This window comes from Chenopodium album, chromosome 5 (genome assembly GCF_948465745.1).
Source record: "Chenopodium album chromosome 5, dcCheAlbu1.1, whole genome shotgun sequence".
In the NCBI taxonomy this organism is placed as follows: domain Eukaryota; kingdom Viridiplantae; phylum Streptophyta; class Magnoliopsida; order Caryophyllales; family Amaranthaceae; genus Chenopodium; species Chenopodium album.
Window position 1 is genome coordinate 8,950,394 of NC_137838.1, and position 17,039 is coordinate 8,967,432.

Sequence of the window (17,039 nt, forward strand, 5' to 3'; positions counted from 1 at the left end):
CACTGTCAAAGAAAGCTTTTACTTTTTTATAAAAACACAAGCCATGCAAAACGCAAGAGATGCAATAGTAATTAATGTTGTATTGAGCCCAATCAGCACTGGTTCTTAATATTAAGAGTTATTCCTTATTTCAGAACCCTTAACCCCAATTGCTAATTAAGAAACTCCCATTTTTTTACCTAAGAACTAGTTCTTAAATTTTCTCTCTCCTTAAGAACCAACTAAGAGCAAACACAATAGTTAACCACAACCTTTTGGTTATTACTTATTTTATTAATTTCTCTATCTTCCACCTCACCTATAACCATTTTTACACCCATTTAATAACCAATGTATCCCAATAATTAACCACGACTTTTTGGTTATAAAATTTCTCTCTCTTACTATTACCCAATCATACCACACAATCCCTCTCTTTCTCTCTCCTAATTTTACCTAACCCCACCAAGGACAAATATTAAAAGCAAAAAGTAGTATTATTTTAATCTATAACCAATGTTAATAACCGGTTATTGTTGTAACCTAGTTACTACACTTTTTCCACAAATTTTTCTCTCTCCTTATTTTTTTACTATATTTCCACTTTCTCTCTCATAATAACCAAGCAATGTGGTTATCCACTGGGTATGCTCTAAGATTGAGTCACTCATTTACTTTATTCACAATGATGAGCTAGCTCACTATAATTAAAAAAATTATTTTATTTTAATTTTTAGCAAAAAATTAAATGAAAATATAAAAAATTGTCACATGTCTTCTCCTTGTTTGTCACTATGCTCGTGTGTCGAGGTTGTCAGTAACTTGGAAGAGGGAGGAACCTCACCCCATAAGTCACCTTTCACAATGGTAAGCTAGCTCAAAATAGGAGAGAGAGAGAGAGTGTGTTGTGGGGAGGATCTTGAGTCACCCATTGTGGATTTGTGGGTGCTCTTATGTTATAACTTGCATACACCTGTCAAAAAAAAAAAAAAAAAAAAAAAAAAAAAAAAAAAAAAAAACTTGCACACAATTTAATTTAGTACTATAAAGGTATTGAAAACACATATAAAGTGTTAAATGTCTTCTTAAAAATTAACAGTTGCACAATAAAAAAAAAATAATAATAAAAAAAAGTAGCAACCTGAGGCAATGCCCGGGTCATACACTAGTTATTACATTTACTACAAGCCTGTTCCGATTTACTGAAAACAACTTAATTAATTGAAATTGAACTGACCTGAATTGAATAAAGTTGAAATGAATTGTTTATGAGATTGAAATTAGGAACTGAACTGAGATTGATTTGAACTGAAATTAAGTTGAACAAAACAGGCTATACGAGTATCTAATTTATGGTATTTGGTGGAAAGCTACTCTATAATAAGTTTTTTTACAATCATGATCAACTTTCACCAAATGAACTCTTTTACAATAAGTTTAGCTTGGGAGAATTGTTAGGAGATCATGGTGGGATTAGCAAAGATAATGCTTATTTGGTGTTGGTGCTCATATGCATTTACGTAACGGGTTTCGAATAGTCTTGGGAGCCATTAGGATGGTTAGTCTCTAGCAAAATCTTTAGGCTTGAAATAAGATCTGCAGCACAAATTATTACAATAGCGGCTAGTTTTATCTTCACTTTTATCATAGCTCAAACATTTGTAACTATGCTTTGTTGATTTCAAGTTAGGATGTTCTTCTTCTTTGGTGGGTGCTGGGTGGGTTTTGGTTATGAACTTATAGCTGGGTTTGTATACTTGTAAATTTGTTTTTGCCACAAACCACGGGTATCCCTCTTGAGAAGATGGATCGTATTTGGAAGGATCATTGGTTTTGGGGTAAAAATGTTGGTTGAAAAATTTCTTAACATGTATAAAAACAAGTAATACTATATGGAGTGCGATTTATCATTTTGGCAAACATTGATTATTGTATGGAATTTTTTTTATTTATTATGATAGATCTTATGCATTTATTTAATCATTTGAGCTCTATAATCATAATAGACAAGCAGTCAAAAATACCAAACTTCTATTCAATAAATGTTGTTAGCCAAATATGTTTTTTTATTTTTTAAATACGATTCTAATTAGATGTGTCAAATTGGATGTCAGAGTCGGGTTTAATGAGGTCGGATTGAATCGGGTCTCATTTCAAACTTGAGTCATGCTTAATCACTATGACCATGCAAATCGAAATTTAAACTGAAAATTTTTTGGGTTGATTTTGCATCAGGTCGATTAGGTCAAATTTTGATACTTCTAATTTTAAGCTAATTTTCCGAACGGATATACATAATAGATGTAAAAGGTAAAACTGTAAAAGGATAAAAATATTAAAGCCCTACTCTTCGACTATTCCAGGATTCCAGCGCAAATCCAGCCCATCATATCTAGCAAACGTCGTCGTTTAATGTCTTACTGCGCTTACTCTTCCAGTTGTTCAATTTCTTTGAATACTAAAATTCATGAAAATAATTGCTTTTTAAAAAAAAAATCAAAATAAAAGTCCAAATTCAAAATTCGAAAATCCAAAGTTTCCACTAATCACCTTTTCCCCTCCACCAAATCAACCCTACTTGGTGGCGATTTACAGGATTAATCCATTCTAGCTGCTGGTATTTTTTTTATTTTTTTGTTTTTCAGAATTTCTTTTACATGATTAATCGATAATTCATTTATATTTTTTCTCGATTTCCATGATTGTTGAAGATTTTAGCAAGAACCATTTGAAAAGAAAGTAATTTACAGAAAATAAAAATTGTTTTTTTTGCTATTCAAGTTTGTTTTTTTTTTTTTTTTTTTTTTTGGTTCCTGTAAAGTTACATGTTCTAGGTTAGATGATGTTATGAAATGGGTAGAAGTTTGTATCCTGTATTAGTTGATAAAATTCTATTTTTAGATGTTATTGGAATCAATCATGATACATCACCAAAGTTCAAAATTGTTGTGTTTGATCTAGTATTATTGAATTCACTAATTGCTTTTAATCTAATTTTAGTGTTATTGGATTGTGGAGATGCTGAAATTAGGTTTTTGTGATCGGCCTGTTTTTGGAAAAGAATTGAATTCTTGAGTTAGGGCCTATAGGTGGTTGAACAAGAATTGGACCCTAATTGATCATGATTGAAATTTCCAGCACCGAAGCGATTTGTGACAGTTAATCTTTGCTTGTGGTTGAACAAGTAGGAATAGAATTAATTGGCTTAGTGGAATTATAGTATTTAAACATTATTGCAACTGTTTTAGACTTTTAGGAAATTTGTCTTTGATTTTTTCGACAACTTGTTTTGGGTTTGTAAGAGGTAATTGATGAACCATCGGTTAGGAGTACATTTTGTTTGGGATTGGAGGAGGTACTGAACTAAGTATTGATTTAGGATGAAGTCAGCATGTGTTGATATTTTGGGTGTGTTATGACAGGTTCAGCTATTAACACGCGTGGGTAGGTGTACGTGTCTTTTGGGTTGAAACTCAATGCCTTCTATGATATCTCCTCAGTGGCAAGACAAGGCTAGTGGGTTTTTTTCTTCCTCAGGTAGATTCTGTACTATTAAACTTATAGATTTTAAGTGTGGTGTTGTTATGTGACTAAGTGTTAGATTGGAGTAATCATGATTGATTTTGCAATATAGGGGTTAAACTAAAGGAAGCTGGGAATCAGGCTGGATCTTTAGCTAAGGATGCAAAAGAGAACGTGGTTGATGCAGCTGAACGAGTTGGTTCTGTCGTTAAGAGTAAATGGTCACTATTCCAGCAACCATCTACTAAGCAAGCTGTGCAGGAGCGGTTTCTTTCAGCTGCTGCTTCAACAAGCTTTTTCTTAAGGAAAGGAATCTCTGAAACTAAAGACAAAGTTTCTGTAGGAAAGACAAAAGTTGAGGAGGTATCATGATGTGTATCACTTTCTTATGCCTTTCTATCATTTAGTTCTAGCAATTGATGTATACTTTGTACTAAGATTTTTTTTAGTCTTTTGGCAATATCTGCTTGTGCTAAGGTGGTGAGCTTATCTTGTAGTATTGCACTCTATTATGGGACAAATTGAAGCTTAGGACGTCATATATTTACAAGTTGCAGCTTACTGAATGTTAATATTCATTTAGTTTCTATAAGACCAATCTTGAAGCCTATTTTATTTAGCTTATACTATGTGAACCAGGTTTATTTGTTGCTGCAAATCTTTTACTCTAGTTTTAGGATGTGTCTTTGGTGTTTCGAGGTATTATAATCTACTTGTCATTTTATTGATGTCATTTCATGGCAACTCTGCAGGTGGCTAAGAAAACTGCTCAAAGAAGTAAATCCTTTATATCAGATATTGAAAGATGGCAAAAGGTTTAATTCTCTAGTTGTTTTTTAATTAAGGATTGGGTTTTTCTTTCAGAATCTTACCTTCAATTGTTTTTCTGTTTTCTTGCAGGGTGTTGCAAGCAGTGATGGTAATGCATTTATCTTCATTACTTTTAGTTGTTGTTGTTGTGTTTTTATTTTTTTATTTTTTATTTATTTACAATATCTGTCTGTGCTGCCTAATACATTTCAGCTTTTCCTTGTAGATTAATGTTCTTTTTTTTTTTTTTTTTTTTTTTTTTTTTTTTTTTTGAAGAACTTCAATGTAAGACTGAAGTATGGTAGAGCTTTAAACTTTGGTCTGTCGCTGTCTTAATTTAATACTATGACTGGTTTGTATGTATTACTGATTAATTTAGTAATTAGATCTGCCCTGCATAATTTCATAGTTTAGGTTTATTGGGGATGTCGAGTTAACACTCAAACATAGTGTATGGAATCAGAGTGGGAAGCTTCTTTGAGGCTTTGGGCCCCCACTTTTAACGTGTTGAAGTCTTGAAGAAGAGTGAGCTTCTGGTTGCACGCTTAAGGACAGGTCACAAACTCACAATATAGGGAAGTGGAAGATTACTGTTTAGTTGTACTGTATTTTGGTTCAATTTAAATGAGCTTAACTCATTAAAAGATAATTTCGTCTTTGACTTTCCACTTTGATTTTGGGTGGAGGTTGGAGAATGACCTTAGCTCACTCTTTGAACTTATAAGTAAGACTATTGCAGTTTCTGGAGGAGAGATATAGAAAGGAACTTTGATGAGAAAGGTAGTTATGCAAGGGAATTTGTTTTGAAACATGGGAGGGTGTCTGCTCTAATTACTAATTGTAAATCAAAAACAAAAAAAAAAAAGATTGTATTATTTTCCTTTTTATCCTACATATCCTATTTTGAGTCTTCCCAAAGTCTTGGAAACCTTTTGTTTGATTTTTGATAAATAAAGTCATACAAAACCTGGTGTAATTTTTTAGCATTTTTGACTATCTCGTATGAGCAAGATTATCAAATATATTATGTCTCCAGTATTTGGAATTGCACTAGAAATTACAGTGCAGCAGCAGCAGCAGCAACAACAGCAATCCAGTAGGCCCATTCCCCAGATTTTGGTCAGATGTGCAGATTATCTCATAGCGTCAGGTCATTATAGCCACTTGAGTTATTTTATTTTGTATTTCAGTTGTATTTGTTTTGTATCTGCAGGATCAAAAGAGAGGGTTTTTATTTTATTTTCTTCCACTTGTGCTGCAGGGCTTAGTTCACCTTATTTGTTTAAATTGGAGGGAGACAAGAAGGCAATTCAGCAACTTGTTTCATTATATAACCAAGGTTCAACATATTTCTGCTTACTTTGGCCAAAATATTTTCTGACTTCATGATGGTTCACATGCTGACATTTAATTTCAGAGCCCAATGCATTGCCACCAGATGGCACGAATTCACTTGACATTGCATTCTTAATTAAATGTTACCTTGCAAGTCTTCCCGAGCCAGTAACCACTTTTGAGCTCTATGATGAGATCAGAAGTGCTCGTTCGAGTATCAATGTTATTAGGAGTGTGTTAAAGAAGCTTCCTACTGTAAATTACATGACTCTGGAGTTTGTTACTGCACTCTTGCTCCGCGTTAGCCAGAAGTCGGTTCTCAACAAGGCATGAACCACATAACTGCTTTCTACTTTAAATATTTCTTGCCGAGCTTGGCTGATATTTGGCTTCTGTTTAAAAATTCATGTTTACCTGTTATCCTTATCCTTCAATTCAGCATTCAATACCTAATTAGTTTTATGTACCCAGTATTTCACGGTTTACTCTGGCTATTATTTTTCATAAACTCCCATACTTTAAAGTTGTGCTTTCCTGATTGAATGAGTATCTCTGTTGTCCCATTTTATCCTCATATCTCATAGATCTTTTTTTGCCAAATATTGGTCTTAGTTTTCCATTTGATGATTTTCCTCTTGTATTAGATAATGAGCACTAACTGCTGAGTCATTTTACTGAACAGAACCTCACTTTGAATGTAGTATTTCTATTTTCTCTTTGCCTTGATGATAACAATTGTCTTTTGGATCTCTACAGATGGGTGCTCAAAGTCTTTCTGAGGAAATGGCACCTCTTATTATCTGGCAGAAGGAAAGGAGGCCAGAATCATATAGGCAGTTCTGGCATCATGAGACTAAAGCTTTCACTAGAAAGAAAAGCGATTTGCCCACTGGCCCCCCTACTTACGGCTCATGGGACATGCTTGGTGAGTAATTGTGTGTCTCTGTTGTGAACATCATTTTGTCTCTTATGGTGCAAGAATTGTCTATTCATGGTTGGAAGTATCTCTAAAGTTGTTTGTTTAAGAGTGACATTATTTCTGATCTTATAATTGATTGTTTTATGATGAATTTCAGCAACTACTATCTGCAGGATTATACCAATTGATTTTTGGTATATAAAATATTGTGATAGATTTTGTGTAGAGATGTAAATTGTTAGATTGGCATGTCAACATTATGTTGAGGGTTAAAGTGACCTCCTGTATGTTGATTAAACTGTCATATTAAGTAAACCTAGATGTGTGCAAGCAGTGCAACACATGAGATGCATAATACCTAGTACATTTTTTGTTTGAACCATTGTTTTCACCCCACTATCTGCTATATCTAAGGGCAACAAGGACTGAATTAGACAACACTAATTTTGTGTAAAATTTTGTAGAGCTTGTGTCATTTATTTTCCTCTTCTCTGATCTATAGTCTATATGTGTCATAACAAGAAAGTCTGCAATCATTGTGAAGAGTAGTTTTGTTTTTGTGAGGCGTTGAGTAATGGTATGCACTTTTTGCTGATCTAACATGGTCTTTAGTTGTGATCTCAGTTTGGTTTGAGGTGTAATAGATAGGTAACATGGATGAGGTTAGGTGACTTAACTAATAAACTTTATGAAGCAAGCATACTGAAGGCTTGGATGGAGTATGTAGTCAAATAGAATTGATATACACAGATAACAAATATTTTAGGTGGTCCTGTAAAGCTGTAATTTATTCTCTGCCCTGAACTCCAGTGATCATTGCCTAGATCCTAGTCCACTTGGACAGTGAAATAAGAATTTTGTTTTTTGAAAGTCTGAATACAGATAATTTCATAAGCAATCCTCTTTCTGCTGGAAATGTAGGAGAAACATAATCTACAATTACACTATGTTAAATGTAAAGATTTGGAGGGAAAGGGCAGAAAGTAAAATTGAGGATTATGTTGTCTCTTATCTGGAAATAACACGGAGGAGAGAGGGAACTGGAGGGATCTGTTAACCTTCACCTTTCAATAAATCAAATCCCTCCATTGATGGAATTATTTTCCAGACAATATAATTAATACGGCTTTTTAGCCTACTTGTAGTCATGTGGATATGATGCTTACTAAAGCTGGGTTTATGGTTCTGTTTGTTTTTATGGTTCTTATTCTTTGTTTTTGAACTGGTATTAATTTGGACTTTGAAAAGATAGCACATATAGCAATGCAAACCATTTGTTTGATATGTATTTCTAGCAAGTATAATTGTTCTGACGAATTGCTTGTCTTATATTTCTGGCTTCAGAGGAGAGCGAAGATGAAGAAGATGCTTCATCCCCCATTCCATTGGATGATGGCTTACCCATTGACTTTGCTGCAGTTGAGGTCATTCGGTGCCTCATAGAGCATCACAACTCAATTTTCACTGATGCCAATGAGACAGTTTGGAGATGATGTTGATGAAGCTGTGTTTCTCTGCTTACAGCTTTGTATAAAGGGTGTCTCTCTCTTGATTCATTGAGAGGGTATCAAGGGGGATCGAGTCGTAGATTGGTTAATTGTACATATTTAGTATTTGTGTGTGGTGATCCATCTCTGTTTTGTGTGTCTTTCCCTTTCCATGCCCCTTCGCTCATTCTTCTTAGCCATTTTTGTGGGTAACACTTGCACATATTGATTTGTCAATTGTAACATTGGGAATTTGATATCAGCTTGTATTTTCAGTTTTAATTCCAAAACAATGATCTCTTAGACTCTTACTCACTGAAATCATGATGACAATTAGTCAATGAATTACTATTTCAGTGAACTATTGTAACCAATGGTGGTGTTTTTTTTTTTTTTTTTTTTTTTTTTTTTTTTTTTTTTTTTAATTATTTTTAAGGAAATTTTGATTTTTACCACCTTCAAATAACGACTTTATTAATTTACCACCTCCAAAAAAAAAAAAGATTTACTTTACCACCTCATAAAAAAAATTAAACATCAGTTTTCTACCTAAGCCTAACTCCGGTGACAGAAACTGCCAGTGGGGCCCACCCTAACAACTAGTTTTTGAAATTATCCCCGAATTCTCCCAATTTCCCTTTGATATAAACCTAACTTCTTCATTTTTACATCTATTTTGTGAAGATTGAAGTTTTTTTTTTGCCATTTTCTTCACAAATTCTTATTTTAGGTGATCCTTAACAATCCCACATCCTCAAATTATCAAATTTTTTTTTTTGTAATTGTTTGCGTGATTATGTTACAATTGCTAAGTATAATTGAAATTGCATGTTTTATGTTATTAATTCAACCCCAATTTCATATTGTAAATAATTAGGGTTCATGTAAGTGTAAATTAATTTGGGGGTTTTTGATATTTCAATTGGGCAGTAAAATTAGGGTTAGATTATGGTAATTGTGTTCAAATACAATTAACTTCAATGAAAATTTGGCAGTAGAAATGACAATACTACCTCTGAATTACGAGAACAATTTTTTTCCAGAAGTCGGATCTATTCTTCGTCGCCGTCTGTTATCTAAAACCTCTGGCATATAACAATCAGGTTCAGGAAACAGAAATTGAAGCAGCTCAGGTATGAGTAATTGTTGTTGCTCATCCACGGATTCGGTATTTATAAGATCAAACACGTTTTTGTTTGCAATCCTTAAGCCATTAAGGATACAAATCAGACCCAAAACCAAGCTATAAGCAAATTATAAGATGAACTTTGGCTCATATACTACCCAAATTAAGGATTTGTGAAGAAAATCGCAAAAAAAAACTTCAATCTTCAACAATTTGATGTGGAAATGAAGAAGGTTGGTTTAAATAGAAGGAAAATTGAGAGAATTAGGGGATAATTTCAAAAACTAGCTGTTATGGTGGGCCCCACTAGCGGTTTCCGTCACCGGAGTTAGGCTTAGGTGGGAAAACTGATGTTTAATTTTTTTATGAGGTGGTAAAGTAAATCTTTTTTTTTTTGGAGGTGGTAAATTCAATAAAGTCGTTATTTGAAGGTGGTAAAAATCAAAATTTCCTTTTTTTTAATATATATATATATATATATATATATATATATATATATATATATATATATATATATATATATATATATATATATATATATATACACACACACACATAAGTTAAGTATTTACGTAGTAGTGATCGTGTTGGAATGGTTTTAAATTTTTAATGTGTGCTCTGTATACTTGTAACATATCAACTCAAATATTTTACTTGTATTAAGGGTTATTTGTATACTACTGTACCCTTACTTTGATACAGAGTATATCTTAACAATACACTAGTGGTTTTAAAGAGTAGAGTGTCAAAGATGCTCTACCGGCCCAAAAACATGGTGTTTTGCCTAGTTTTAGCTTTTGGATCCTAGAAACTCCCTTAGAAGTATTGGCCAAACACGCTCTAAGTCTCTAATCACTACCACCTCTGTATTTTATTACTTGCTCCATTTCTAGAATTTTAGGCCTGTTCACGGATCGGATTTCCAAACCGATATCTGAATACTCATTTGGATATCAAAAACTACAATCTGAAACCAATCGGATGCTTTGAATACCCATTATCCGATACTTGTATAGTTGTATTAATTAAAATTGATTACCGTTTTGTGTATTGGGTCAATCCAACCCACCCGATAACCCACTTTTGATAACTCTGATAAATCAATTCCCTGTTTTGGGTGTCACCCCAGAAAGAATCTGAATGGCGACTGCTGGGTTTAAGTCCCTCCTTATTACTACACTGCTCGTTACAGTACTACTCCATCCTTCCCAAAGTTCAATTTTTGTTTATCTCTAATTTCTGGGTTTTTGTCAATTTTAAACATTAAGTCATTGATAATGAATGTTGGGTTGTATCTTGTATGTATGTTTATTAGGTTGTCACAAATGAAGTTGAGATTAATGGGAAATACCCAATAGTGGTAAGCACTTGGCCGTTTGTGGATGCTGTTAGGGCTGCTTGGAGAGCTGTTGATGGAGGTTTCTCAGCCGTTGATGCTGTTGTTGAAGGCTGTTCTGCTTGTGAAGAACTCAGATGTGATGGTACAGGTATAATCTTCATAAATTATCTTCATTTATAACTTTGAGTTTCATATTTTTGAGGAAATTGTGTGATTTCTGTAATTCATTCATCATAATTTGCTCATAAATTGTTGCAAAGTTAAAATTGGGCACCTGAGTAAAATTAGTAATATGAAGTTTTTAATTGTACATAGTATGTTTTGGAACTGAATAATTTCTGGAGGGTGAGCTTGAAATGTGTTTAGTTGTCAATATTAAGATTTAGAAGGTTATGGCTTATTTCTTCTAAAAAGAAGATTATGGCTTATGATTTGGTGTTTTGTAAATATTGTGTTAGTTTGGCTTACCGGGTGGTTTAGAAGTGTATATATCGTGTTAGTTTAGCTATGCATCAAGTGTATGACTCTTGATGCATAGCTTATGTATGAGCTTCCACTACATGTCTTCCCCGCATCCGAAGAGTGAACTTGTGCTATCAAGAACAGTATTTTTTTTTTTCTTGATATATCAGTTGTGTGGTTGCTCTGATGTTATGTATAGAGAGCTTATGATTGTGCAACGAAAACAAAATAATAAATGCAATCATCTGAATTATGTTAAGGTTGGTAGGGGTGAGATGATGACATGTATAAATGTATTTAGCCTTACTTCTAACAAATATAGTACAGAGGTTGTCTTTGAAAGATTCGTTGGAAAATATTTTTGATAGGAAATATGAAAAACAAAGATCATATTCCTAAAGGTAGCACATTAAGAATGGAAATATCGATAGTTCTGCTATTACCAGCTAATCATCATGATAATAATGATGATGTTAGTATTAATAGTTTGAAATCAAGGATTGTGGCCATAAGGCACCCTCTCTTGAACTGTCTTTTGTTGGTTTACTTATACTCATGTGTGAGCCCTCTGTGGCCAACATTAATTTTACTAATTTGAAAGTTTGTGCACTCACTTTCCCTTTCTACTGCTGTAGTTTGATGGGGGTAGTACCAGTAACATTTGAATCTTTCTGCCTTATGTGGATCGTGTGGTGGCTTCGTAGTATATTAGTTTCGAGTATTAAGTTGTAACTGTAACGGTAAGGTCGGTCACTAGCAGGTCTCAGTGATATTGAAAACTGACTGAATAAATTTTGGTTTTCGGCTTTTAGAATTTAGATTGTACATGTAAATGTGGAATATAAAGTTGAACCATATGGTTGAGAATCTTGAGATGTGATCGAATGTTGAAATGTGTCTTTATGTTTGCACAGTTGGACCTGGTGGTAGTCCAGATGAGAATGGAGAAACAACTTTGGATGCTTTGATAATGAATGGGGTAGCAAAATTATTTCTTGCTCCCTTTTTACATGTATGCATGTTGTAGACATTAGCTCAATTTTTATTTGTTTTCTAAAGCATTTCATAGGCATCTATGGAGATTGGTGCTGTTGCTGCCATGAGATATGTGAAAGATGGTATTAGAGCTGCAAGATTAGTGATGCAATATACCGAGCATACTTTGTTAGTTGGAGAGCAAGCATCACTATTTGCCATTTCAATGGGTCTTCCGGGACCTATGAACCTCAGCTCTGAGGATTCATTGCACAAGTGGACTAAATGGAAAGAGAATGACTGTCAGCCGAATTTTCGAAAGAACATTTCCCCTTCAAACAGTTGTGGTCCTTACCATCCGACCAAAAAGGTTGGTTTTGGAGAGACGTCATGTCCTGCTGCAAATCTGGTAGAAACTTCAACTAGAAATATTACGCCTATTAACATCCACAACCATGACACTATTTCAATGGCTGTTATCGATAAGGTATGCTCTTCATGGCTAACCTACCTTGATTCCTTTAGTCAGTTTAGACTATTTTGAATTGTAATTCTGTGATAAGAATAACTTAGCATCTGTAATTTTTATAGATGGGACATGTTGCTGTTGGTACATCTACTAATGGAGCAACTTTTAAAATCCCTGGCAGGTAATTTGGATTATGCTCACTACCATAGTGTTATGTATAGTTAGTGTTTTATTTTATTTTATTTTGTTTTATTTTTACTTCTTAAATAAATATATATAGATGAGATAGGCGTGAATTAGACTGGTTCTTAATTTCAGATTTCTGCATATATATAAGGAATGATGCTTGCTATACTTGCTCTTGTAATTTTGTGAATGTAAGAGCTACTTGTTGGAGCCTTATGTTTCAATTGTTTTTAGGGACCAATAGTGGTTGTTAGAGGGTTGAAACTTTGGGAGAGGGAGGGGGGGGGGGGGGGGGGGGTATTGCAAGAAGCTCATCGCCTGTTATATGTTCCCCTGAAACAACTTAGTCTTCTTAATGATCTGAAGAAGTTAGTAACGTCTAATTGTATCTCATGCTCCAACGTATATGCAGTGCTATCATATGTGGGCCTATATTTTTATATAGTTTTTGGGTTCCTTTAGTATTTGGGTATCATTGTATGCTGACAAGATAATGGCATTGCAACCAGGGTCGGTGATGGTCCTATTCCTGGGTCTTCAGCATATGCTGATGATGAAGTTGGTGCATGTGGTGCAACAGGAGATGGCGATATTATGATGCGCTTCCTTCCATGGTTAGTTTACAGAACTTGTTGCTTAGGATCTGTATTATATTATGACTCTTAAGTATTTAAACACTCTCAGCTTTAATTATTAAGTTGCTAGGAAAAATGAGTGATCACTATTATCTCTGAACAAAAGAGTGAAATTTTTTGAATATTAGTGATACGAATTTATCTTTGTTTGATGAACAGCTACCAAGTTATTGAGAGTATGAGACAAGGAATGGAACCTAAATTAGCTGCTGAGAACGCGATATCCAGAATTGCTAGAAAGTTTCCCAAATTTGTTGGAGCTGTCTTTGCAGTGAGCAAGAATGGCGTACATGCAGGTGCTTGCCATGGATGGGCATTTCAGTACTCGGTTAGACTTTCAAGCATGGACGACGTGGAGGTGTACACAATCATGCCTCAAATTGCAACTGCCAATGTTTGACAAAAGGCTCAAATGCTTATTGAGCATTACACCTGTTGTTTCCGTTCAGACTGAACTATTATGTATGTACTACTCCATATTTACTCAAACTTAAATTCCTAGATTTCCCTTGAGAAAAAAAAAAAAGTGCACAAAATATGGAGGTACATAGTACAGAGTAAGTGAGAAAAGATAAGGATCTAGGAGGTGAAGGGACTAACCTCCATCTCCCTCCCGTGTGACAGGGGTTTGAACCTCGTCCCCCTCCTGTGATAGGAGGGGGTTTCCCGTGTACCTTAAAAGTGTTTTAAAAAATAAAAACTTTTTTTAAAATGTGAGAAAAGATAAAAATTAGAGGTTAGAAAAGATAAAATTTAGTAGGAAACTATCCTCTTATAATAAATAAATAGACAAATTACTAATAGGAAACTATCCTTATAGTTGTAAACTACTTACCTTAAGTAAACTACTACGTATATTATATTATCTTCCAAATATACTCGTATGATATATTGATATCTTACTGTAATGCTGTACGATTATATATATGGGTGCTGATATTGTCAAGGCAAAAAAAGTCACTTCCAAGACAAATTATTTACCCAATATCCATAATATTTGAGAATCTTAATTTGTCAAACTTATAAATTCAATAAAATACATTGTAATATTTTGTTGCTGATAATAATAGTAGCTACAATTAAAATCTTTTCAACTCTAACTACTCCGTACTAATTATTCTCGTCAAAATATGCAATTAATTGAAATATTCACTATAATAAACTCATTAATTTAACATTTTATTGGGAGAGACACCATTATCAAAGCTTTGCAGATATTAGCTACCTCTAAACTTGTTTATAATTGACTATTAATTAGTAAAGGTACTTTCATGTTAACTTAAGATATACTGATGTTCTACTTTTATTATTAAATTTGCCATTGAAAAAAAATTTCATATTTACTTTTTTAGGTGTTATTTTTTTAATTTTATTTTTAATTATTATTATTAAATTTGCCATTGAAACAATCAAACAAATAATAATTCCTTTTACATGCCCCCGGTTTACAATAATTTTATTGTACATCTAACATTTTGCGAAAAGTGACCCTTTATTTTTTACAAAGTGACCTATATGTTTACAAAAGTGACCCTTTTTTTCACAAAAGTGACCTGTTTTTTCTACAAAAGTGACCCTTTTTTTCACAAAAATAACTTTTTTTTTTTCACAAAAATGATCATTATTTTACAAAAGTGACCCTTTTTATCACAAAAGTGACCCTTTTTTTCAAAAAAATAACTTTTTTTTTTTCACAAAAATGATCATTATTTTACAAAAGTGACCCTTTTTATCACAAAAGTGACCCTCTTTTTTCACAAAAATGACCCTTTTTTTACAAAAGTAATTAAGCTACAAATGCAAAACAGAGTATCAAAATCAAAATTCTTTCAAAAAAAAAAAAAAAAAAAAGTATCAAAATCAAAATTGAAGAAACCCAGCAAAATTAGAACCTCCATTTTTACGAACAAACCCAACTCACCCACAAAAATTGAACCACTTTCCAACTCCGATCGTCATCTACTCTTCTGTTATCAAATTCTTTATTCTGCAGAATTCGACCATGACATGATCTCTTTCTTAGAGGTCTAGCTCCCACTCTTAATTCAGGGAGTTCAGATGTTTGGGTCTTGCAATGGCATCATTTGCATTGAAGAGAGAAATAAAAGCAAATTGAAGAGAGAGAAAGCTTTCAGCAATGGCCTTGATAGAGCAAAGTTCATAAAAGAGAATGAGGAGAGAGAGAAAAGTAATTTAAGTCACGTGTGGAATTATTTAGGGAATGGAATTCTTCCTCTTCTTTCTTGCCACACAATAAAATAGTGTAAACCCGCTTTTTTTAAATATTTGTAAACAAATAATAGCACTATCAATCAATTAACCTATACTAAAAGCGAATCTAAGATGACATTTGTCACGATGTCATTAATAATTTTCCCTCCTTTTTGCGCTTTCCTTTTTTTTTTTTTTTTTTTTTTTTTTTCCAAATTTAAATGGCTTCCATTTTATAAGCTACAATAATACTTATTTCTATTTTGACAACATATCTAATCCAATCATACCAATTAATATTTTTTTTAACGTATCAATCAATTACATACTACTAAAAACAAATCTAGGAGGACACTTGTCAATGTGTTATTAAAAAAATTCCCGCCAAAATTACTTTCTAAAAAAAATATTACTCCGTATTACATTAAAAAAAAAAAAATTGCATTTAGATTATGACTTTTATTTTATATAAAATCTAAAGTAAACTTTCTAAAATATCAACTTGCACATTATAACTATCACATATTTAAGTATTTTCTCTCTCATGTTTTTATTGTTTTAATACAAACTGTATTTCATTTTTAATACGAACTGTATTTCATACGGTTTAATACTGATCAATCGATTTAGTTTTTTAATATCTAATTATATTTTCATTATAATTAGTCAATATCCGTGCATTGCACGGGATTTCACCTAGTGTTTGTATATTAACGTGGGATACTTCAATTATCAAACTCTTAAATCTAGTTAGGATTGGTAGAAAAAGGTTTTTAATTATTTATCATATTCATTGGCAGATTAATGCTAATTATATAATGATGGAAGAAGATGTGCTATTGGAAGTTTTGCGTTATATCCATTACAATCATCAATTCAACTTTTGATTATATTTTGATTCTTCTAATATCGATTATTAGGATGAATTAATTAACAAAAAAGTATATGTGCATGCATATAGTAGTGGTATGTACTTTATGTATAGAACGGGATTACGGGAACAAATAAGAATAATGTTGCATATCTTTACAAAAATATGTATAAATACAAATGAATCCAATAAGTAAGAAGAGTGTAAGACTACTCAAAAATAAAATAAAAAAAATATTTAGCTACTATTATTTTTGGCAATAAAATATTACAAAGTATTTTATTGAATTAATAAGTTTGACATATTAAGACTCTCAAAGATTATGGGTATAATAATTTGCCTTTGAAGTAACTTTTTTGCTTTGGCAATATCAGCGCCCATATATATACACTACGTATATTGCTAAATCAAATATCAGAATTCAGAAATTGTTCAAAAATATGGATTCGTGTTTATCATCATTAGGAATTTAGGACAGTATGTATGAGCGCGGTACCAATAGCAGCGTTCATGGAAGTAAAACGATGTTGGTCTAATAATAATAATAAGAAGCCATTATTACCATTGAATCGAGAAGAGGATGATGATGAAGTGCAGGTTGGCCTTAATAAGCCAAGAATTAGTTTGAATTCTATACCTCGGGAGTTGATAGAGTTAATCTTAAGCAAGTCGATGACATTATAAGCCTTTGTCGCTGCTCCATTGTCTCTCGT

General features: G+C 32.9%; 2 protein-coding genes across 3 annotated transcripts; both read left to right on the forward strand.

The window, feature by feature from the left end:
• The first annotated feature begins 2,389 nt into the window (after positions 1-2,389).
• On the forward strand, positions 2,390-8,363 carry LOC145631811 (putative Rho GTPase-activating protein At5g61530). The gene is made up of 10 exons (XM_081683991.1): positions 2,390-2,596; positions 3,402-3,516; positions 3,614-3,864; positions 4,254-4,316; positions 4,402-4,420; positions 5,348-5,461; positions 5,573-5,650; positions 5,729-5,973; positions 6,403-6,571; positions 7,910-8,363. The coding sequence occupies exons 2-10, from the start codon at positions 3,456-3,458 to the stop codon at positions 8,056-8,058; spliced, it is 1,149 nt and encodes a 382-aa protein (XP_081540117.1). The 5' UTR covers positions 2,390-2,596; positions 3,402-3,455; the 3' UTR covers positions 8,059-8,363.
• A 1,882-nt stretch (positions 8,364-10,245) lies between these two features.
• LOC145631812 (putative isoaspartyl peptidase/L-asparaginase 3) lies at positions 10,246-13,907 on the forward strand. 2 transcript variants are annotated; one of them, XM_081683992.1, is made up of 7 exons: positions 10,246-10,369; positions 10,494-10,665; positions 11,894-11,958; positions 12,049-12,441; positions 12,546-12,604; positions 13,119-13,223; positions 13,404-13,906. In XM_081683992.1, exons 1-7 carry the CDS (start codon positions 10,319-10,321, stop codon positions 13,642-13,644), a joined length of 1,086 nt encoding a protein of 361 aa, XP_081540118.1. In that variant the 5' UTR covers positions 10,246-10,318; the 3' UTR covers positions 13,645-13,906. The 2 variants fall into 2 exon arrangements, with proteins under 2 accessions (XP_081540118.1, XP_081540119.1); XM_081683993.1 differs by lacking the exon at positions 11,894-11,958 and having other exon boundaries at positions 10,259-10,369; positions 13,404-13,907.
• The last annotated feature ends 3,132 nt before the right edge of the window (positions 13,908-17,039 follow it).